This window comes from Phascolarctos cinereus, unplaced genomic scaffold (assembly GCF_003287225.1).
Source record: "Phascolarctos cinereus isolate Bilbo 61053 unplaced genomic scaffold, phaCin_HiC Scaffold_2;HRSCAF=192, whole genome shotgun sequence".
Classification (NCBI taxonomy): Eukaryota; Metazoa; Chordata; class Mammalia; order Diprotodontia; family Phascolarctidae; genus Phascolarctos; species Phascolarctos cinereus.
Genome location: NW_027555625.1, coordinates 227,157,571 through 227,180,319, shown reverse-complemented (window position 1 = coordinate 227,180,319; position 22,749 = coordinate 227,157,571). Strand labels below are relative to the sequence as shown.

General features: G+C 43.2%; 1 protein-coding gene and 1 long non-coding RNA gene across 2 annotated transcripts; one reads left to right on the top strand and one right to left on the bottom strand.

The window, feature by feature from the left end:
• Nucleotides 1–4,730: 4,730 nt before the first annotated feature.
• Nucleotides 4,731–10,467, bottom strand: LOC144455863 (uncharacterized). The gene is made up of 2 exons (XR_013484675.1): nucleotides 10,350–10,467; nucleotides 4,731–7,813 (listed from the first exon to the last, which is right to left on the bottom strand). It is a non-coding gene; the product is annotated as an uncharacterized LOC144455863 (long non-coding RNA).
• PIGT (phosphatidylinositol glycan anchor biosynthesis class T) lies at nucleotides 10,173–20,020 on the top strand. Its single transcript, XM_020984083.2, has 12 exons — nucleotides 10,173–10,396; nucleotides 10,973–11,150; nucleotides 12,511–12,638; nucleotides 14,500–14,600; nucleotides 14,801–14,887; nucleotides 15,281–15,368; nucleotides 15,457–15,554; nucleotides 15,773–15,938; nucleotides 16,827–17,027; nucleotides 17,448–17,613; nucleotides 17,725–17,808; nucleotides 19,489–20,020. Exons 1-12 carry the CDS (start codon nucleotides 10,204–10,206, stop codon nucleotides 19,739–19,741), a joined length of 1,743 nt encoding a protein of 580 aa, XP_020839742.1. The 5' UTR covers nucleotides 10,173–10,203; the 3' UTR covers nucleotides 19,742–20,020.
• Nucleotides 20,021–22,749: the final 2,729 nt, after the last annotated feature.

Sequence of the window (22,749 nt, the reverse complement as noted above, 5' to 3'; positions counted from 1 at the left end):
TACAGGCTTGTTGACCACAACAAAATACTTATAATCAATGTTTGTTGTTTGTCCTTTGTTTTCTAAGAGGTCCAAGACATCATGGGGTGATGTCTTAACTTGTGAGTGAACTGGATTTCAGGGAGACAGAATTGCACAAAATTATCAGCCTCATTCTCTCTTCCAGAGTCATCAAAGTTCAGTGGCAAGACAAAAGCCAAAATGACTGGCAACATCCGGGGATACAGAGGATGACCTTGGCATCTTTGATGTCTGAGCAAGCTCTAAGCACTCCACAGTGCCTGCTTCAGCCACCTTCATGGCCTTTGGAACAAGGTGTTCTCATCTGCCCATTCTACCAGGGAAAGTCTTCATATGCTTGGGTAGACATCCCCCAACTCACTGAAAGGTTTGAGGCCTATTGGTTACCTTCAGCCTGGTTTAGCTTGTCGGCTGAGAAGGTTATACTTGGGTGTGGCTGCTGTGCATGCTACAGCTTCTTGGAGCCACAGGTGAGAGTGGGTGGCAGGTGAACACCAAAGGTGAATAAGTAACACTGAAAAGGGCTCAGCAAGCCCTCATACCAGAGGTATGAACACCCCATACACCTCTATATGTGTGTGTGTATATGTATATAGGTATGTGTGTGTGTGTGTATAAAACTAAAAAATACATAGCTAAGATTTTATCTTCTACTTTTTTTTTCATTGAATGCATTTTTTTCTTCCTCATCTTTCATCTTTAATCCTTAAATCATTGCTTTTAAAACACACAGGTAGCAGTGCATAGTCTTCTTTCCTTGTTACACACACAATATAGAATAAGTTTTATCAGTTACTATCTTGAGATGACATTAGTTCTTTTTCAATTCTGTCATAATGCTGCTACTGTTACCATCATTTCTCAAAACAAAATGTGGCCTTTGAAAATTTCATGTGCTTCTAGATTTTTGAGATACTATTTTCTCATTGGAGGTGGCCCACAGATGTAAAACAAGGAACCCTTGGGAATATCTTCTCTATCCCTTTCAGATATTCTTCCCCCAGGGAAACACAGCAGGGGCTCTTCATGGATTATTTTGGTCTCTTGCGCAACATAGAAACTACACACAATTTCTCCAGGAAATTGATTTGTTAAATTGAGGATGTTTTTTCTTAAATAACAATTCTCTGATATTAAAAAAATTTTAGTATAGTTTTCTTCTTCCCATTTCATATCACTTCCTCTGCTCTCCTGGTTTCTATGAAGATCTGCTATAGGCAGTAATATGGAATTGAGAGGGTTACCCAACATTAGGTTTACTGAAAAGTCTGAAGGTTGAGGGTCAAAGAAGAGATTTCTACCAATTTGCAGGACCATTTCAGAATCAAGAGTGTACTTGATATGAATCCAGAGAAAGAGGGAGAGTTGTAACATTTTGCTACCAATTCAAAAGTCTAGGATTTGAACAAATCAAGAATTCACCAACCATAAGAAATCCAGGAATAAAGAAAGCAACTCGCTGGCCAGCTTTAAAAACAAAATCTCTGTTACAAGCGAATGAAGCCTTTCTAACAGTTTTGTACTTAATGATAGACCCACATGCTTTGGCTGAAGATACAACCTCCTGTTAAGAAACATTTGCTGTTCTCTCCAAGTGATTGATTTTCCTTTGAGATTTCATTATGGGATGCCTGGTGAAGTAACACAAAGTTGTGGGCCTCAACTGTGACAATGCAGCTTGAGAAGAGGGCATTTTAGCAGAGCCTCTCAGTAACTGTGGCATCACAAAAGCACAGGCATGGCACTTCCTGGCAAAGATTATAAAATGGCCATCATCACATAGCTATTTTAGAGTATTCCAAAAGACAGGTGAAGTTTTCAGCTATTAAAGCCATACTGAACTTCCAAAGGATTTGTAGAGCTAGGAAAAAAATATTTATCTAGAGGAATGAGAGATCAAGAATCACAAGGGAAATAAGAAAAACAAAGAGGGAAAGAAGAGGCCCAGTGGAATGAGATATTAAACTATACTATAAAGCAGTAATCATCACAACTATTTGACACTGAACCAAGATATTTTGGGCTTGGGATATCCAAAAGCCGTATCATAAACAGATTAGAGGACCAAGTAAGGAGATACTTCTCACAACTATGGATTAGGGAAGAGTTCTTGACCAAAGCAGGGATAAAGAGAATCACAGGTGATAAAATGGATAATTTTGATAACATAAAATTGAAAAGGTTTTGCACAACTAATATCAATGCAATTATAAGTAGGAAGGAAATGGTTAACTGGTAAAAAAAAATAATCTTCACAGCAAATGTCCCTGATGAAGGTCTGATATCCAAGATATATAGAAAATTGATTTAAATATATAGAACAGAAGCTACTTCCTAATAGGCAAAGGATTTGAATAGGCAGTTCTTAGAAGAAAGGCAAACTATCAATGCTGTATGAAAAATGGCTCCTAATCACTAATAAGAAATTAAAATTAAAACAACCTCAAGGACCTACCTTCTATCAATCAGATTGGCATAGATGGGAGCAGGGGAAAGAAAATGACAATTGTTGAAGGGGTTGTGGAAAGACAGGGACATTGGTGCACTCCTGGTAAAGCTATAAAGTGGTCCAACCATTCTGGAAAGCCATTTGGAATTATACCTCTAAAGTCATTAGTTTGTGAACACTAGTGTTATCAAACTCAAATAGAAACAGGGGTCACTAAACCTTATATGAGGACTCCTGTGGGCTGCCTGCTGACATTTTAAAAATGTAATATGGCTTGTTGTATTTTTTTTAATTAATTTTGTTAAATATTTCTTAAATACATGTGAATTTGGTGTGGGCCGTATTAAAGGGGTGTTATGGACCACATGCGGCTTGTTGGTCACCTGTTTGATACCATTCTGATCTAGCATTATTACCTCTAACCCACCTGTACCCCAAAAAGATTAAAGAAAGAAGGAAAGGCCTAGTGTTCAAAAATATGAAAGAACTAGAAACAAAGTGAGTATCCATCATTTGAGGAATGGCTGAAGCAAGTTATGGCATAGGAATGTAACAGAATATTATATCACTCTAAGAAATTATGAAATCGATGGATTCAAAAGAATCTGGGGAGATATCTATGAACTGATGCAGAATGAAGCGAGCAAAACCAGAAAAATTTATATGACTATGGTATTATGAAGAAAAACAACTTAATTAAGATCTCTGATCAAAGCAATGACCAACGAAATCTCCATGGGACTGATAACAAAGGATGTTAAACATCTCCTACCAGAGACATGATAGACTAGAGTTACAGAATAAGACAAAGATTTTCAGATATGGCCAATGTGCAGATTTGTTTCACTTAATTCTGTTTATTTGTAACAAGGAAAGACTTTTTAAAAGTTAGGGAGGGGATTTGGGGGAAAAGAGGAACTACTGTTAGTGATTAAAAAAAGAGAATTTAATTTTTAAAATGCACAGGAAAGAACATAAGGTAGTTCTGAGGGAAAGAAACAAGCAGGAGAGTTTTGAAACGTTAAATTTACCGAATTTTTAAAAAATGCTGTATGTAATTGAGATTCCTGATTTTGTATATGTTTAACTTCACTTCCACCCAACTCTATCCTGGGGAATAGCTCTGTCATGTTGAATGTATAAAAAGGGATATAACTGCTGATAGCTGAGAGACCTCAGTTAGCCAGGACTATAAGGTAGGCAACAGAGAAGGAGCTGAAGATAGGACATGAGAGGCAAGGCTCAGACTTTCACTTTACAGTGGAGATCTCAGAGCCAAAAACATTTGGGGAAGTAGCTTCCCACTTCTCCCCCCAGCACATCTTTTGATTTCTAGTGCCTCTATCAGAGACTACTAAGAACAGACTTCCTGGTGAGATAGCTCTTTTTAATTGAGCTGAGATTTTTCTGTCTCTCTGAACTGAAGAATTCATTTACTTAGGTGAACTATTTTTTTTTTGGTGGTGGCAGGAGAGAGGGTTTATTCTAATTTATATATCTTCTCTGATTACTATTTACTACTTACTTTAAGAAAGAGGTTTACTGGTCTTTCACTAGTATTTGGTGAGAAGGAACTAAGCTGACGATACGGCGATAGTAAATTAGGTGTTACCCTCCTTTTGAAAGTGATTAGGGGAAGTGTCTTTTACTCTGAACCTAACGCAGGCCTAGTTTAAAGACAGTTGATGTGTGGTAGATATAGGGTGTTCCAAAAGTCTGCATCTAGTTTCAGGCTTTAATAGCTTAAAATAACTTAAAACTTTTGGAAAATTCAGTACAATTCCAGCTTGATACTTCTTCTGGAGAGAGGAAGTCCCAGAACCTGCTTTCCCCTCCACAGACAAGCTGCTGGAGGGTTTCTCATATACCCTTATTTCCACTGTATGCAAAAAGAGAAATTGTAGCTGTTTTTAGAGATGCAGTGTGCCAGATCCCATATCACATGTCTATGTATACCACATATGGGCCAGAAGTATATTATGTGGCCACTATATATGCGTATTTTATATATACAATCCTCTTTTTTAGTACTTCTTTGCATAACCTTGAGATAACTGCTTGGCTGAGCCCACAGGGGCTGAGGCACTTGAATCTCCTTCTGGTACCAGCCATTTGTGGACCAAGTTCATTCCTGGGGAGACCTTCTTCTAAATAGGGTTATTTGGCTCTCCTTTCTCACACTCATTTTTACTTATAGCTCACAAGCCTAGAACTCCTTTCAAAAAGGGAAACATAAAAGAGGTGCTCTGTAGAATATGAATCAGGTATGGAATGGGCATTTTATTTCTACACAGAAAGAGGAATGTTAAACATAATAGTGTACCTTAACTGAATTAACAGTGTTCAGTAACAGCTTACAACTATGGTTACAATGGGATGCAAGATGAACATTTAAGTCTCATCACAACATAAAGTAGTTTTGCAATACTACTCTATACTGTCTACAGATGGGTCCCAATTAATATCAATGATGAATTTCATGAAGTGATCTCATTATTTGATCTCACACTACACATAAATGTATGTAAGATGTGATAACTGGTTCCAGACCAATGGAAATGCATAATGAAAATATTTAAAAAGTAACTTTTTACTTATTTGTTAATGTAATATAAAAGCAAAAGAAAATGTATTTCAGATTCAAAATTATTACAAAGTAATAGTTAAAGAAAGCAAGATTTTTAAAAGATGAAAAAATACAAACATTATTCCATACCATATCTAAAGATAATCTATATAATATGGTGAAAACATTGTTAAAGTTTAAAATATTTTAGTAGTGTAGACTGAACTATTTTCTCTATCTTTAAATCTTCATATATGCACAGGTAGATGCAGTGATCTATATCCACATTTTGGCAAATGGGCATGCTCACATTCTCACACAACAAACCAGGTATGGCTGGACAGCGTTAAGTGTTATCTAAAATCAGTAATGCCTTAAATGGGATATTGTTGTCCCTGTAGTATCTTTCAACAGCAGGACTAAAATAACCTGAAAACTAGTCTTTGAAAGCAGCTTTCATCACCTATGCTTTCTTATTTGCCTACCAAAGAACTTGAAGCAATCAATGATTGTAAGTTTCTCAGATCAACAGATATTGGTTATAATTTAAATTCCCCTTTTGCACTGCATCTCAATAAAAATGTCAGGCAAGCCATAGGTAATTCAAATCCAGGTTGAGTTTTTTCTTTGTTAGAAGACATCCTTTTCTAGAATAAGTGCATTTTATCCACATTAAAAATTTGTTGATTGGTTTACCTGCCTTCGATTATTTTCTTTAAAATATTTTTAAATTCTTTAAACTATTTAGTGCCCACATCCTAATCTGCACTGGTCACTTCTACAGTAATTTTAATGACATGCAAATGAACTCAATTTTTGTTTGTTTTTATTTTTAGGCAGTTAAGGTTAAGTGATTTGCCCGGCGTTACACAGCTAGTAAGTGTCAAGAGTTTGGTCTGAGGCCGCATTTGAATTCAGGCTCTCCTGAGTTCAGGGCCAATGCTCTATCCACTGCACCACCTAGCTGCCCCTATGAACCCAATTTTTAAAGAAGTCAAACCAGCTAATGTTTGCAGTAAGAGTTTCTTCATTATCTACTTCATTTCCAGTTTCTTTAACTGTCTTAAATAAATTTGAAGCTTTTATCTGAATGGCTGCTCTGCTAAGAGGAATGTGTTTTGGACTGCAGTCTTCAATACCTACAGCTAAAAGATACTCCATTTCGACTGTTGTAACACTTCTATTCCTCATAGCTGTTTGCAAACCACAAAAAGTTGATAGGGATTTCCCTTTTTCTTTTATTTTGCCTGTATGATTAATAATATTTTGTACTATAGATTCAGGCATCCAGATATCTTGTCCTATTTTAAAGTTACTATGACCATGTTCATGTTGTTCAATTATATCAAAATTTTGTTCTAATGTAATAATGAGCCTCTTCCTTTTTATGCTAGCATTGTTTCCATCTGAAATATTCTTCCTTTTGTCCTTTTTGTTAAAGGTATTTAAAAAAATTAACACAACTGTTGGTAATACAGTATGCGTCAGCACATTATATCCATATCCAATGATGGGAAAAGCGCAAACTGACTAGCTTACACTTGTCACATTAATTGAATTTTGGCTGGCATTAAATGAGGCCTGGTGCCATTCTACCATGTGCATTAATCACAACCTAGCTGCATTCCCATTCACCTATGGGTGACTGCCTTCCCCAGTGCAGAAGCTTACCCCAGTCATCAGATACCATCCCTGGGAGGGGGCGCTCAGCAGGACAACACTGCTGCCAACTCCCAAGCAGTAGAACTTTCAAATTTTCAAGGTCCTCAGGACAAATCCATCTCATTTATCTCAGGGTGTTCAAAATCAGGAAGAAACAAACATCAAATAGGCAATGGTAGCCAGGTTCCTAGTGGGGCAAGCTTGCCCAGTTGTGGTACCTGGCATCAGTTACCATGTGGGTGAGATTACCCTAATACCAAGGTATTGGAGGGCCTCTCACTGAAATCATGTTTTACCACCTGACCAGAAAACATCAGATGGAAATGGAATTCTTCTAACAGATACAGAACCCAAGTTGGCGGGGGTAGGGGTGGGTGACAACCAAATGACCACTAAGGGTCTATCAGATAATATTAAAACACCAAGTCTTTTTAGCAGTTGGTTACTTCATGTCCAGAGACTGCTCCAAAGCTCTCATACAGTGAACCCAAACCACGTAGAGAATGTCTGTACACGTGCCATGTTACATTCTCATATAAAAATGTTCACATTTGTTAATGTCTGTCAAGTCCAGAACAAAGGTAACAAGCATGCTCTGGCTCCACTCAGGGCCAGGTTATAATTTCTTCCTTTCAGGATTCTAGTGCATCCTGAATCTCTTTCTCCCGCTATTGGTTCAAACTCCCACAGCTATTTCCCCCGTTCATTAGGAGGACAGTGACGAGCGCTTAGCCATTTAACATCAGATAACTTTTACAAAGGGATATTTACCCCAAAGATATAACAAGAACAAATGTAAAAACATTTCCCCCAACATCATGGGTCATAATCCCCACTATCCCATTCCAGTGGAGGGGATAGGAAAGATAAAGAAATGAAAATTAGGATCAAAACTGAGCTCAGTCCCTACATAGCATCGATCCCACCAAATTCATATCCAAAAGTGGCATCGCTGCCAGATGAGTACTTTTACTGGGCTGGACGGAGTCCTGAAGGTACCTCCTTGCTTGCTGGAACATTGATGTCGTACTGGCTTCAAAACTTGGCCTGGATTCCCTGTGGCCTGCTCTTCTGGAGTTTGAAACTCCCAAGATTGTAGACTCCATTCCCTGCACCTAGAATGGAAAAGAAGGAATGAAAAGACCAAGGAAACCCCATTTTGGGAAGTCCATACGGCCTGAAAGAGGGGATGTGGCCCTAAGGCTTTCCTTCTTAGCATATGGTCTCACTGGATGCTGAGTGAAGAAGACACCTCCTTCCCCCAGATTCAAATGTAGCCAAAAGACAGAGCTGGAATTTGAAGATGCTGACAACTCCAGCTACATAGCCAATAGAAAAAGGCTACTCCCAATCATGTGTTAGGCCAATCAGAGCCAATTACGCAATGTTCTGCATCCTCCAGTCTGTCTAAGGCACTTCCCTCATATGTCATCACAGTGTTTCCAGAAGCTGCTCCCTAGTGTCCTCCATTCAGAGACAACATCTTAGCAAGTTGATGAGTTCTGCACATGCACCAGAACTGCATTACACAAAAACATAAATTATTTTAAAAAGAGATCATCATTGAGTTTGGAGAGAGCTTTATTCTTTCCATGGATGTTGCCATCATCTCTGCACAGATGACTCATATGAATGAAACAATGAGAGAGTGCAGTGCATTGAATCCTGGACTTGAGTCAGGAAGACCTGAGTCTTCACACACACACACACACACACACACACACACACACACACACACAGAGTCTTTCTCCTGAGCTTCAATCTTGCATCATCAATTACCTATTGGACATTTCAAACTGGATGCCCCAGACATATCTTAAACTCAGTATTGTTCATTATATTTTCTCTAAAACTTCCCCTCTTCCAGTTTCTCATGTTTTATACTAGACTCTTTACTCTTCCTTGCTCCACATACAAAATCAGTTGCCAAATTGCACTATTCCTATTTCTATCTCTTCTATCCATTTCTACTCACACAATTACTAACTTACTAGAGACAGCTAAGGGGTGCTATAGATAGAAAGCTGGACTTGGAGACAGGGAAATATGAATTAAAATTCTGCCTCAGATACTTAGCTCTGCGTCTCTGGGCAAATCAGCCTCAGTTTCTCTATCTGTAAACTCACAGGGTTGTTATGATAAAATCTGTAAAGTGCTTCCAACCCTAAAAAGCACTATATAAATGCTGCCTGTAATTATCCAGGTCTTCATCATCTTTAACCCAGGTTATTGTGACAGTTTCCTAATTGGCCTCAATTCTCTTACCACTCCTTGTGGGATCCTATATACTGTTGCCAAAATGATGTTTCTTAAGAGGATCTGACCTCACTACTCATTCAATCAATTCCAGTAGCTTCCTATTACTTGTAGGTTAAAATATAAACTCTCCTGCTTAGCTTTTAAAGCCCTACTCAAACTAGTATTACCTCACCTTTCCAGCTCTATTGGACATTAATCCCCAATGGCGATCCACTCAAAATGGCCTTCTCTCTGCTCCTCACACATGAAACTCAATCTCTCATCTGCATGCTCTTGCACTAACTAGCTGCCACCTCTGCCTTGAATGCATGCCTTCCTCATCTCCAGTTGAGTCTCTTCCTTCAACTTGCAGCTAGAGCTCGGCTCTGTGCATTAAGCCTTTCCTGATCCTCCAAACTGCTAGAGCTCCATCGCCTTATCTTGTGTTTAACCACTTTGCCTATATTTCTACTCACTTTATATTTATACTACATATGACCACATATACACATGTATATCAGCATATATGTATATGTGTATATACGTTGCCGATTCGTGTGTGTGTGTATGTATATATATATATATACATACACACACACACACCCCACACACACACACACACATGCACATAGACGCACTTGTCTTCCTTGCTGGAATGTCAGCTGTATCTTTTTTTTTTTCATTCTTTGTTCCTATATTACCAGCACCCATCACAGTGGCTGGCATACAGTAGGCAATTAATCATGCCCATCGGTGTTGGTTGATAGATTGGGTGGTAAGATCAGCAGTCTAACTATAAGGGGTTTGTCAGAGGGAGAGGCGGTGCCAAAGTAGGAAGCTTTTTACAGGAGTAGGTAGCTGAAAACGGTGGATTCAATTAGATAGCGATATTAATACTCCCAGTTGGGGGTGGGGGAAATTTTTTGTTAAAAAGAAGGAGGTCTTCATATTAAAAAAAAAAAGGCTGGGTCTCATTTTATAGGAAGGCAAACTGGGGCGCAGAGAAAACAAGGAGCCCCGAGCACCAAGCACCGAACAATGAGACCATCGCCCAAAGAAAGAATCACGCCGCTCTCGCCCAGTTTTTCTCTCTCCCGGCAGCCTCCGCGAAGTGAAGCGCGCCCCGCCTCCTGCCAGACGTCGCCCTGGTAACCCAATCTGGTGCCCGGAGCCTCTCCCGGAAGTCGCCCCCATTCATTCTCGCTATTGGCCATGGGCCCTTGGGGGCGGGTTCCGCGGGGTGGCCACGGCGGAGGCGGCCGCGGCCATGGCCATGGCGGCGCCACTCGTGCTGCACCTGCTGCTGGCGCTGCTTCTAGGGTCGGGCGGCCAGAGCAGGGCAGAGCCAGAGCGGGATAGCCTGCGGGAGGAACTGGTCCTCACTCCGCTCCCTTCCGGAGACGTGTCGGCTACCTTTCAGTTCCGCACGCGTTGGGATTCGGAGTTGCAGCGTGAGGGAGGTGAGGCAGCGGGTCCGGAGATTCCTTAGGGCGGCCTTGCTTCTGGATTGAGAAGAGGGGGCGGAACTTCATGTAGGGGGGCGGGGCTTTGTGAGAGGTGGGACTTTGCATCGCTGGAGCTGGTTGGGAAGGACTTGGGGGGCGGGGCCTCAGGGTGGTTCTAGGGCAATGGGGGACCTCTGCCCCCAGGACGTGTGGGATATTGGGGGCTAGAGCAAGCGAGGCGCTCAGTATGGGAGAAACCTCATCGTGCCTCATCTTGATAGTGGTGGAGGCAGGAAAGACAGGGAAGACCAGGCGAGATATAGGGGGTAGAATTGGAGACAAGAGGAAAGGTTCTTCTAGGGGTGGGCTTTGAATACGAGCTGAACTCTAGGACGGTTTGTTTGAAGGTATGAGGGTGGTGTCTGGTCCTAGATTAGCAGAGTCACTAATGGGGGGCGAGGGTGAGAAGGAAGGGGGTATGCACTGGACCTACCTCTTCTCTTCATTGTCAGCCCTCTCTTTGGGGCCCATGCCTTCTTTTTGAGGAGTATAGGAGAGAAGGCTGAGCCAGCTCATCTCTTTCCTTCTCAGTTTCTCATTACAGGCTTTTCCCCAAGGTTTTGGGGCAGCTGATCTCCAAGTACTCTGTGCAGGAGCTACATCTGTCACTCACACAGGGCTTCTGGAGGACTCGATTCTGGGGCCAGCCCTTCCTGCAGGCCCCAGCGGGGGCTGAGCTTTGGGTCTGGTTCCAAGATTCAGTTGAAGAGTAAGTACCTGCCCCTGCCTGCTGTTAGGGGTGAAGGAAGGGAGACAGTGCAGGATTCCCCGAGGCACCCCCACCCTGCTTTCCACCAGTTGTGTCCCTGGTGCCTGTGGGGGCCAGCAGAGATAGGTCAGGCTGTCCACCCCAGCTGCCAGGTGTGTAGTGTCTTGGGTGTTGTAGAGTGAGCCTCAGACTCTGGTGACCTCAGATTAAGATCCTAGTCAATAACAATCAATGTTTGTTCAGGTTTATTTTCTCACAGTGTTCCCACAGTGGAGACTTGGGATACCTCTGGGAAGGGTCTGGAGTAGCTTTTATCAGTTATCAGGAACATTACTGTGTAGAGGATAATGAATCTTCATTGTCATATTCTAGAGAATAATTGTACTTATCCTTTAAGACAGAGGTGTCAAACTGGGCCCAAGCAGTCCATAAAGCTTGTTAGTGCCTTGGAACCAGATTAAAATGTAATTAGGAAATGCTTAACAGAATAAATAAAATTATAATACAAGATAGATAACATTAATTTGTGGTTTTCTAAGTCCTTTTCTGTTTGAGTCAGACATCACTGCACTATCCCTTTGGGATAGGGACACTTGAAGAGCTGTGAATATTTCCCAGGGTGGTAGTTAAAAGAGGGAAAAACCCTGAAGCCCAAAGTAGGTGAATAGAAAGCCCTAACCTCTACTTCTAACCTCAAAACCTATTGAACCTTGCTCTTTGGCTACCTTTTTCTCCCAACTTCTAGCTTTTGTATTTTCTCTCTCCAATTTTCTTTCTACTCTTTTCTGTCCTTTGCTTTACATCTTTAATTGTCTTTCCTTGATTATCTCCCATCTCTGCTATAGTTTCCTCATTTGTGAAAATGCAAGGGATGGACTTTGCTCTCCAAAATCCCCTCCAGCTCTAGATCCTGGGATCCTAAATCACTTGAGCTCCAGGATTGTCCACTTCCTTATCTATAAAATGAAGATATCACATTTGCAGCCCCTTCCTCACAGAGTTATTGTGAAAACAGTCCTTTACAAACTAAAAAATCCATTTGAATTTGAGTTGTTATTCTTGGTAATAATCATGACACCCCTATGTTTAAGAGGACAAGAAGATTGGCCTAGCTGGAGGGGAGAGGGCCCTTTGATAAGGAGTGGAAGTTATAGAGGGAGTGGCCAGAACAGAGAGAGAGTTGTGTGTGGAGCATTTTCTCTTTTTTACCTTGGTGGCAAGCCTTTTTGTTTTGGGGGTTGAGTTTTTTTATTTTGCTACATTGTCCCTAATTTCACTCTGGGAGTCAGATCTGTTTGTAAGACACACAGAAGCAGTCCCAAGACTGAATTAGGATGTTTTCCCCTTCTTTTCTGTCTAGTGTTGATAAATCCTGGAAGGAGCTCAGTAACATCCTCTCAGGGATCTTCTGCGCCTCTCTCAACTTCATTGACTCCACCAATACTGTCACTCCTACTGCTTCCTTCAAACCCTTGGGGGTGGCCAATGGTGAGCTAGTCCCAGACACCCTGGATGTGATATTGTAGAATGAGCACCAGATTTGGAGTCAGAGGATATGGCCTCAAATCTAACCCTACTATTTGCCATCCCTATGTCCTTGGGCAAGTCACTAATTCTCTCTAGATCACAATTTCCTCATCTACAAGTCACAGTAGATGACCTTATTAAGCCCCTTCCAACCCCAAATCTGTGATTTTGTGACTAGATCAAAGTTCTTAGCCTGGGGTCCAGGTTATATTTAGAAAAAAAACCCACCGTATTTTTATAAGTATATTTCATTGTAATTGGTTTTTGTTACAATCCTTTGTATTTTATTTTGTGCATTTTAAAATATTAATCCAGGGAGTCCATAGACTTCCCCAGATTGCCCAAGGGGTCCATGACACCAAAAAGGTTAAGAATCCCCTGCATTAGATCATAATTTTTAAGGTCCTTTCCAGCTCTAAATCCTATGATTCTGTCACTTAGTCTACATCTTTCCACACTTCCCTGTAGGATCCTAAAATTTTGGAGTTGGAAGGAACCTTAAAGAGCATCTAGTTCAACTGTCTTGTATTGAAACTGTGACCTATGGGGCAGCTAGGTGGTACAGTGGATAGAGCACTTGCCCTGGAGTCAGGAGGACCTGAGTTCAAAACTGGCCTCAGACACTGGACATTTCCTGGCTGTGTGACCCTGGGGAAGTCACTTAACCCCACTTGCCTCACCAAAAAGCCAAAAAAAAAAAAGAGAGAGAGAGTGAAATAAAAAAAAAACACCTGGCATAGAATGTGTTATGCTTCAACTGAAGTAAAAAAAAGCAGGGGTAGCAATCCTGATCTCAGACAAAGCAAAAATAGATCTTATTAAAAGAGATAAGGAAGGATACTATATCCTGCTAAAAGACATCATAGACAATGAAACTGTGACCCAGAGAGAGAAAGTAACTGGCCAGTGATCAATAGTTAGGTGACAAAGTCAAGACTCCCTTGGGGGTAGATTGGAAATAGTGCTAGATTTGGGTCCTTGGAGACCTGGGTTCAGATTCTGTCTCATGCATACTATGTGAATGTGGGCAAGTCATTTTACCTTTAGTTTCCTCATCTATAACAGTGAGGCTTAATATCTGTAGTACTAACACTCAGGATTGTTGTGACAATTAGGTAAGGTAATGTATGTAAAGTGCTTTACTCTATATATATCAAATACCAGTTGTTATTATCAACCTCATGGAAGGGACAGAATAGCAGTTGAGTCCTGGAAACCAGACTGTGTGAGAAGAGTAGATAACAAAGGTCTCTGGTCTTACTGTTGGCATTTGAAACCCAGAGGATGATGGAAAGAGAATATATTCTGCCGTCTGAAAGCCAGGATGGCTTTCTCGTTCTTAGTAATGAAACCTGGCAAGGACTCTAGGAGGAAGAGAAGAGTTAATTCACCCTTGCCTTCCTCCTGAGACTTAGTGAAATGGGGCCTACCTAATAAAAATCCTACATTGGTAAGACCTCGCATAGCTCTTTATTTTGTACTTCTCAATTGCATTTATTTTATAATGCTATGTATTAGTTATTTGTGTAAATGAGTGATCTCACTACTGAATTGTATACTCCTTGAAGGAAGGGACTGTGTCTTATCTAAAACTTTGTGTTTCCCTATTATGCTGAGTATAATGTTCGGCACACAGTAGGTGGCTAATATTTGAGATGATGAAAAGAAGTAGAAACAGTGCTTGGGGAACCTGGGTGTGTGTGTGGGGGGGGGTGAGGGTAGGAAGACCACTAGCCTCTATCATCTAGAGTTAGGCTAGAATGCTTTTGGTATAAGTGACAGAGACCAGCCTGACCCTGAGCTCTGACCTTTCCTCTTATAGGTACCAACCATCATTTCCTTCGTTATGCTGTCCTTCCCCGAGAGGTGGTGTGCACTGAGAATCTCACTCCATGGAAGAAGCTCTTGCCTTGTAGTTCCAAGGTGAAATGAGCTATTTGGAACTATTCTGTTAGACTCTCCAGCTCTCACCAATACCAAGGAACTGGGAAAACTGGGAAAGTACTACTTCATTCTGGGATGGCAGTGAATATGTCTGGAGAGTCATCTTCCACATTACCAGGTAGCATCTGAAGAAGTTTCCTATGTGGGTGTTAAACCTTCTCTCCTCTTTTGCTCCCCAGGCAGGCCTCTCTGTACTTCTTAAGGCTGAACGCTTGTTCCATACCAGCTATCACTCACAGGCAGTGCATATCCGTCCTGTGTGCCGGGTAAGTCACTGATGATGGAGTGAGCTCTTCCATATACTGATAACGTGAGGCGTTTTGGGTACTGGGCACCTAAAGGAAAAGCTCTGACTAACCAGATCTGAGTCAGAATGGTAAGAGAGGTTAAAATACAGAATAAGGATAACCTACACATTCAAATACTGCCTCAGATATTTCGACACTGTACAAGTCACTTATCTCTGGGCCTTAGTTTTCTTATCTATAAAATAAAGGAGTTGGATTTGAACCCTTCCAGCTCTAAATCTATGATCTTATGATTCTGCAGAAGCTTAGAGACAGATTGGGTAGGGATGGGAAATGCTATTCACTGCTGCCAGTCTTACATCTGTCCCTGGCCCTAGGTTCCTTCCAACTCTAATATTCTATGATTTTTAGGATGCCCACTGTGTCAGTATCTCCTGGGAGCTGAGGCAGACCCTCACAGTTGTGTTCGATGCCTATACCACAGGCCAGGGGAAGAAAGGTAATAACCCTTGACTTCCACCCCATCCCCCTAAGTATGGACCCATCCAAGTACTTCCCTTAACTCTTCTCTCTCTTTGTCTCTGCAGACTGGTCTCTCTTTCGGATGTTTTCTCGAACCATCACTGAGGCCTGTCCTTTGGCTTCACAAAGTTATGTCTACGTTGATATCTCCAGACATGGTCAGGTAAGAGCTCAAGCTCACATTTCCATAACACTTTAAGGCTAATAGAATATTTTCCTCTTAACAATTCTTTGAAATAGGGGGGTGAATGTTTTTCTCCCTATTTTACAGAGAAAGAAACTAATACCTAATGGGTATGCAGCACATTCCGTATTTATGTTCTTCCTTCCTCTGAGCTGGAGGTACTGTTGGTCTACCTACCTTTATTCTTATGTCCCTAGGAGAATGAGACTCTTGAGGTGAGCCCCCCTCCAACATCCACATACCAGGCAGTCGTCTTGGGAGACCGGAAGACCTATGCTGTCTATGACCTGCTTAACCCTGCCACATTCAGTGGCTCCCGCAGCCTTAACCTGCAGCTGAAGTGGAAGCAGCTCCAAGATATTGGTGAAGGGCTTGGGGACTCTTCTTATGGGGAATCTGGGAAAGACATAGAGATCTCTTAAGCTGATAGGAAGGATAATAAGAAGTCACATTCATATAACACTTTGAGATTTAAAACATAGCAGCTTAATCACGTAGGTGTCATAAGTAGTTACTACCTCTTACTGAAGCTCAAGAGGTTAGGTTACTAATGGTCAGAACTGACATTTCAACTCATCTCCTGACTATACTCCAGTCAGCGCTCTTTCCCTTATACCACGATGTGTCTCCTTTTTGTTCATGTAATTTTATTTTATTTTTGTCTGTTATCTCAATAGTCATAAACAAATTTGCATGTCTGTTTTCTTTTTATGTCTATTATCTCAGTTTCTCTCCAGGACCAAGACTTCCTTGTGGGATAGGCAGGGTATGAGTTATTCTCCCCATTTCCTGGCCCCCAGAGAGGTTAAGTAACTGCCGGGGGTCACATAGCCAGTTAGCAGGAGATGGGACCAAGGCTAGAATCCAAAACCTCATGTCACTGATTCCAAAGCTTTTCTAACGCACTCCTAGGCTTTAGGGCTCTAGGATAGATTGGGGTGTTGTCATAAAATTTAGTAGCTGGAAGATGCCTCAGACCATCCATTCTGACTCTCTCATTTTACAGATGAAGACACTGCAGCTCAGAGCAGGGAAATGATTTGCCCAAGGTCAGAGAGCAAGTTAGTGACAGAAGTGGGACTAGAACCCAGGTCTCAAGGTCCTGAGTTCTGAATTCTTTGCACTGCATCATCCTTTGTGGAGGATGTTGAGTTAAAAAATGTGAGAAGCGATCCTTTCCCCTTTTTTGGCTTAGGCTTCATTTGATGACCTGTTCACTCTGACCCCTTTGCTTCCCCATCCTTCCCACAGAGTCTCAGCTAGTTCCATTTCTGCATGCCCAACGGTATGTGAGTGGCTATGGGCTGCAGAAGGGGGAGCTGAGCACCGTGCTGCACAACACCCACCCGTACCGAGCCTTTCCTGTTCTGCTGCTGGAGACCGTGCCCTGGTACTTACGGCTCTATGTTCATACACTGGCCATCACCACGAAGGGCAAGGACAACAAGCCAAGTAAGGACCCTGGCTCCCCGCCTTTCCTGACAGTACTGTGGTCCTTGTGGCTCTGATGTCCCTGTCTTCGTGGAACCTCAAAGCTTTGAGGGGCTTCAGCTAATTTAACCTCCCTCCCATATGAGAGTCCATCCATGGTGTCCCTAAGAAGAATGCACCTTTTGGTGGTGTGCTTCCAGGGGTGGAAGAGTCACTATTTCAGGAAGCAGCCCTTTCCACGCTTGGAAAGTTTGAGTTCAGCCTGTCCTAGACCTTTTTGATCTCTGAAAACATTGTTCTATCGCCCAGACTGCCTCAGTCCCCAGCCCTACCCCCTAAGAACATGGGCCTGAGACAAGATATGAGCATGGCACCGGTACAAAGGTTGGGGTAAGCCCCCAGGATGAGGTGAGGGAAGTTGATGACCCTCTCTTGCTCCAGGTTACATTCATTACCAGCCCGCACAGGACCGGTTGCGCCCCCACCTCTTGGAGATGCTTATTCAGCTGCCAGCTAATTCTGTTACCAAGGTCTCCATCCAGTTTGAACGTGCTTTGCTCAGGTGGACTGAATACACGCCTGACCCGAATCATGGTTTCTATGTCAGGTATGTTGGGAAGCCTTCTGTTTTTTGTCCTTCCCCCAGCCCCAGCCTCTTTGAAGCTTGCCCCAAAAGGTAGTAATAAGTCAGAAACACATTTTGTTTGTTTCTGTGCAGCCCATCCGTCCTGAGTGCCCTGGTGCCGAACCTGGTGGGAGCCAAACCAGCAGACTGGGAAGAAAGCCCACTCTTCAGCACAATGTGAGTGTCAAAATTTTATCTTCTGGGTGCAGCTACACACTCCTGAGCCCCTCTCGTAGTACTTTTCTGCTTTCAGAGAATGTGGTGTCCAGACAACCTGGAGATCTCTTTTCTGGAGGCTGGGGTTGGGGTAAAGAACACTTTTTGCCCTTTACCTGGTATCCTTTGGAAACATACACCTTGGAGTAACCTGCTACAATTCTCCTGTGGGGTCAGATGGGATAAAGAGCAGCATCAGGGTTTGGGGTGCTGTTGGCAAGGGGCCTGGACAGGATGCTGACCCCCAACCACAGCAGAGCTGCCAAAATCTTGGTTGGACCTGAAGAGGACCTTGTTGTGGATTTAGAGTCAGAAGCCTTGGTTCAGGTACTGACCCTGCCATCTACAGGCCATCTGACCAGGGGCAAGTCACAACCCAAGCAAGTGTGTGACTCATAGCCTTCAAGATCTGAGCCTCCTTTAACTCATTTCTAAAATGGGAAAGATTATACTTGGACGGTTTCCCTGATAGGGTTATTTTAAGGGATGTAGGACTAGAGAATCAGAGCTAGAAAGGACCTTAGATGTCACCTAATCTAATCTTATTAGATCGGATAAGATGTATGCTTACAGTACATTGTAATTCATTCATTGCTATAAATATCTCAGTTATTTTAATATCATCAGATACTCAGTATAGTAGAGCTAGAAGAGAACTTAGAGTATGGAACATAGAATGTTAAGACTGGAAGATCCTTTCAGAACCTAGAACATCTAGTATCCAACTCCGTGACTTTGGGAGGTGTTGCTTTTTTTTTTTTGGTTAGGCAGTGGGGTTAAGTGACTTGCCCAGGATCACACAGCTAGTAAGTGTCAAGTGTCAGAAGCTGGGTTTGAACTCAGGTCCTCTGAGTTCAAACCCAGGGCCAGTGCTCTATACATTGTGCTTATTAATAAAATTGTACTGAATTGAACTACATTGAATGTTGGAGTTGAGAGGGACTTAAGAGCATGGCGGAACTCGGAGGAACCTGAAAGACCATCTAGTCTAGGCTCCTTTTTTTTTTTACAGCTGAGGAAACTAAGTCCTAGAAAAGGGAAATAGCCAGTTCAGGGTCATTGCAGCTATTAATGGACAAAGCTGATATTCCACCCTAGGCCTGGAGACTCTGGCCAGAGCTCTGCACTGCACCATGGCACCTTCCCATGTCATGACTGCAGTGTGCCCCAAGGGCAGTGGGAGCAGAGACTCCAATTAGGGCATTTTTCACAAGTGCTTTTTAGTTTATGACTCCTTGGAAGCCAGGGGGTTGTTGGTTGGAGTGATCAGCACAATAGTAAAAACATTTAGAGCTCATTAAGGTCATGTTTTCCCAAAATAGTTCCTCATTGACCAAAATCAGTTACTAGGCTGATGGCTTTGGGTGGCAGTGGGTAGTAGGATGGTGTAGAGAGCCCTGGCTTGTGAGATCAAGAGATTTGAATTCATGTCTCTGCTTTGGCTTTCCCTAGCTTTGAGTTCTATATGAGGATTGTGATACCTGTGCGGTTGGTAACATGGGGTTGTTGTGAGCAAAGCATTTTACAAATCTGGAATCTTCAGAGAGTGTGCTCTTATTGGTGTGAATCTGAAGAAGGGACTGAGGCCGAGAGTTCTGAGCTCTCATGAGACTCCCATCTCTTTGTTTCCCTCCCTGGCAGGTTTCCCTCCTCTGACAGTTCCAGTTATTTTGTGAGACTCTACACTGAGCCGCTGCTGGTGAACCTGCCTACCCCAGACTTTAGCATGCCCTACAACGTCATCTGCCTCACCTGCACCGTTGTGGCTGTCTGTTATGGCTCCTTTTACAACCTTCTTACCCGTACCTTCCACCTGGAAGAGCCCAAGCGGAGTAGGCTTGTCAGGTGGTTGGCCAATATCATCCGCCGAATCAGAGGTGTTCCCCCTGTGTGACCCACCTGACCCTTCCTCCTCCATCAAGGTGTTGCCCTCTTCCGTAGAACAGAGCCTGCTCTGTCTCTGAGCCCCTTACCTGGTGGCCTCTGATCCTCTCCATCACTTGCCTAACCCACTAGGAACCCAAAGTCAGACAAAGGTCTAAGTGTCCCCAGGATTGGCCAGAGGAATAGTGGGAGGAGCAGAACTGGGCTTTCCTGATCACATTATGATGTGGGTGGAGCCTATTTGCTGCTGAGCAGCTGATGTCTAGAATAAAGTGTGGCTGCCACCCTGGCTCTGCGTCCTCTTGTTTCTGGGGCTTAGCCTTTATGAGAGGGACTGTTTGCTAGGCGTGGCTGTGGGTCTTTGGACAAGTCATTTTCTCCCTCTGGTTCTCAGTTCCATGAGGGGAAGTGGGTTGGACTAGGGGATCCCTAAGGTCCCTTTCAGCTTTAAAGTTCCAGGTTTTTAGAGTGGGGAGTTAGGGTTTCACTTACGTTACACCAGAGCCCCCTGCTGGGGGCCACAGTAACTGAAGAGGCCACAAAGTCTGTTATTGTCCACGCTTAGATTTGAACAAAGGGTTAGGAGTCACAGATCATATAATTTTAGGGCTTTAAGAAATACTAGAAAGCATCTCGTCCCTCAGTTTATAGAGGAGGAATCCAACTGATTAAAGACCCCGGGCCAAGGTCCTAGAGCATGTTAGTGACAGAGTATAGACTAGAAGTCTAGCCTCTTGCCTTTGACTGGAGTTCTTTCCCTTACCGCATTCTGCTTGGCTTTGTCCTCCTCCTCCAGAGGGCAGGGGGTGGGGCAAGGCAGCAGTGCCCAAAGCCTGCCTCCTTGGAGGATCAGGTTCCAAGTGCAGCAGCTCCACCCCTGAAATTGCTAGAAATGCTTTCTTATTGCCAGTATAGAAAGGTAGGACCCTCTGGGGTGGCTTGGGGGAGTCAGAACTGATACTCAGAGCTCTGCTTCTTACTGTTCCAGCAGCTGCTCCTTGTTTTGCATTTTTGCCTTGGTCTGTGCAGTGGAGCCATCTTTAGGTACTCACCTTGTACACTGTGGCCTAGGGTTGAAGGGATCCTTGGACACCTTCCTGAGTGTCCTGATGCTGCTGGAGGTAGGGAGAAGGGACTGCTAAATTTCCCTAGTTAATCAGCCTTTTAGCTGGTGCATCTCTTAACCCTACTCCTAATGGAGTAGGAAAATAAATCCTATTTGTCTCTACCTGGTGGCAGCCAGGTATCTTAAGTTTCTGTTGGCTAGTGATGGAGTAGGAGCTATAGACAAAGCATTTTCAAGGTTCCTCCTACAAGTCTTGACATGTTTCTGCTAGCCTCTTCACCATGAATGGTACCAGCACCATCATTCTCATCATTATCCCCAGCACCATCTGCACTTATGTTGATATTTGTAGACCCTCAAGCAGGAGATCTTAAAGCTGTTTCTGTTGCCTCTACAGCCGTGGCCCAATTTTGAGTTGCAGAAATAGTTGACCATCTTAGCTTTGTAGGGCCTTCTTACAGGGGCGATCCTCACTCAGGTATCAGTCAGTAAACACTTATTAAACACTGTATGCCAGGCACTTTGCTAAGTGCTGGGGATATAAAGAAAGGCAAAAGATAGTCCCTGCCCTCATAGAGCTCACAATCTAATGGGGGAGACAACAAGCAAGCTATGTGTATGTAGAGCTGTGTGCAGGATAAATAGGAAATAATTAACAGAGGGATTTGGAAAGACTTCTTACAGAGGGTGACTTGAAGCTGGGACTTAAAAGAAGCTAGGGAAACCAGGAGAGTTGATGAAAGTGAGCATTCCTGGCATGGGGGATAGCCAGAAAAAAATGCCATGAGCTGGAGAGTGGGAGGCCAGTGTCACTGGATTGAATAGTACCTGGAAGGTTGTAATGTGAGTGAGGTGGGGCAGTGGAGGAAGGGAGGGGCTAGGTTACAGGGGCTTTGAATGACAAACAGGATTTTGTGTTTGATCCTGGAGGTAACAGGGAGCCACAGATTCAAGTGTATAAATGTGGCGGTGACAGGTTCAGACTGGTGCTTCGGGAAAATCACTTTGGAAGCATGGAGGACAGACTGGAGTTGGGAGATTGAGAGAGGCCGACCCACCATGAGGGCTGTCGTAATAATCTGCGTGTGAGGTGGTGAGAGCCTACACCGGAGCAGTGATAGTGTCAAAAGAGAAGTAGGGATATTCGTGAAATGATGTAAAGGTGAAATCAACAGGCCTTGGCAACAACTTGGATATGGGGGCTCAGGGAGAGTGAAGAATCTGGGATGACTCCTGGGGGTGAGAAGGGTTGGGAGGATGGTGGTGTCCTCCACAGTAACTGAGATGTGTGTAAAGGGTACATTGTAGGGATGTGGCTTCAAGAGGCTTGTTTATAATGGGGGCAGGACACCCTTGGCTCTCAGAGCTTGAAAAGCTTTCCCCAAGCTTCCTCCCCACTGCGTGAGGATTTCTCCCATCCTTTGGCCCTTTTTGAGGGATCAAAAGATTGATGGATCCACCTTTGGAGCAGACTCTAGAATTGTAGTGCTAGAAGAGGTCTTAGCGATCATTGAGTCTTAGTTTATTCAAGGTAGGACAACAAATCGGTGGCAGAGCAATGACTCTGAGGTTTTGTTCAGATTCTCCATCCAGGATTAGTTCCTCTACTCTGGGAACTGGCCGTGCGTTGCTCCTGCTTTCCAGCAGCCTTGCAGAACCCTGAGCTGGAGGGGCTTGGAGGGATGAAGGAGGAGACCCGGGACAAGGGCTTTTGAGTAGGTGCTCAATCAACTAACTGACATTTTGCACGTTGTCTCCTGCATTAGACTATGACTTTCTTGAGAGCAGGAAACATCCCCATTTGTATCCTCAGTCTTAGCACAGTGCCTGCCACATAGTAGTGAGAAAATTGAGGGGATTAGAACAGCAAGTGGTTAATTGTGAGAATTGAGTGAACCATACTGACTCCATCTTGTGACTCAGTTCTGGAGCTAGCTCAGTTCCTTTTCTAT

Excerpts from the sequence above, each read along its gene's own strand:
- PIGT (XM_020984083.2), top strand. The coding sequence starts at position 10,204 with ATGGCCATGGCGGCGCCACTCGTGCTGCACCTGCTGCTGGCGCTGCTT. Across the intron at positions 10,397-10,972 it reads GGAGTTGCAGCGTGAGGGAG|TTTCTCATTACAGGCTTTTC; the intron begins GTGAGGCAGCGG and ends TTTCCTTCTCAG. Across the intron at positions 17,028-17,447 it reads GGGCAAGGACAACAAGCCAA|GTTACATTCATTACCAGCCC; the intron begins GTAAGGACCCTG and ends CTCTTGCTCCAG.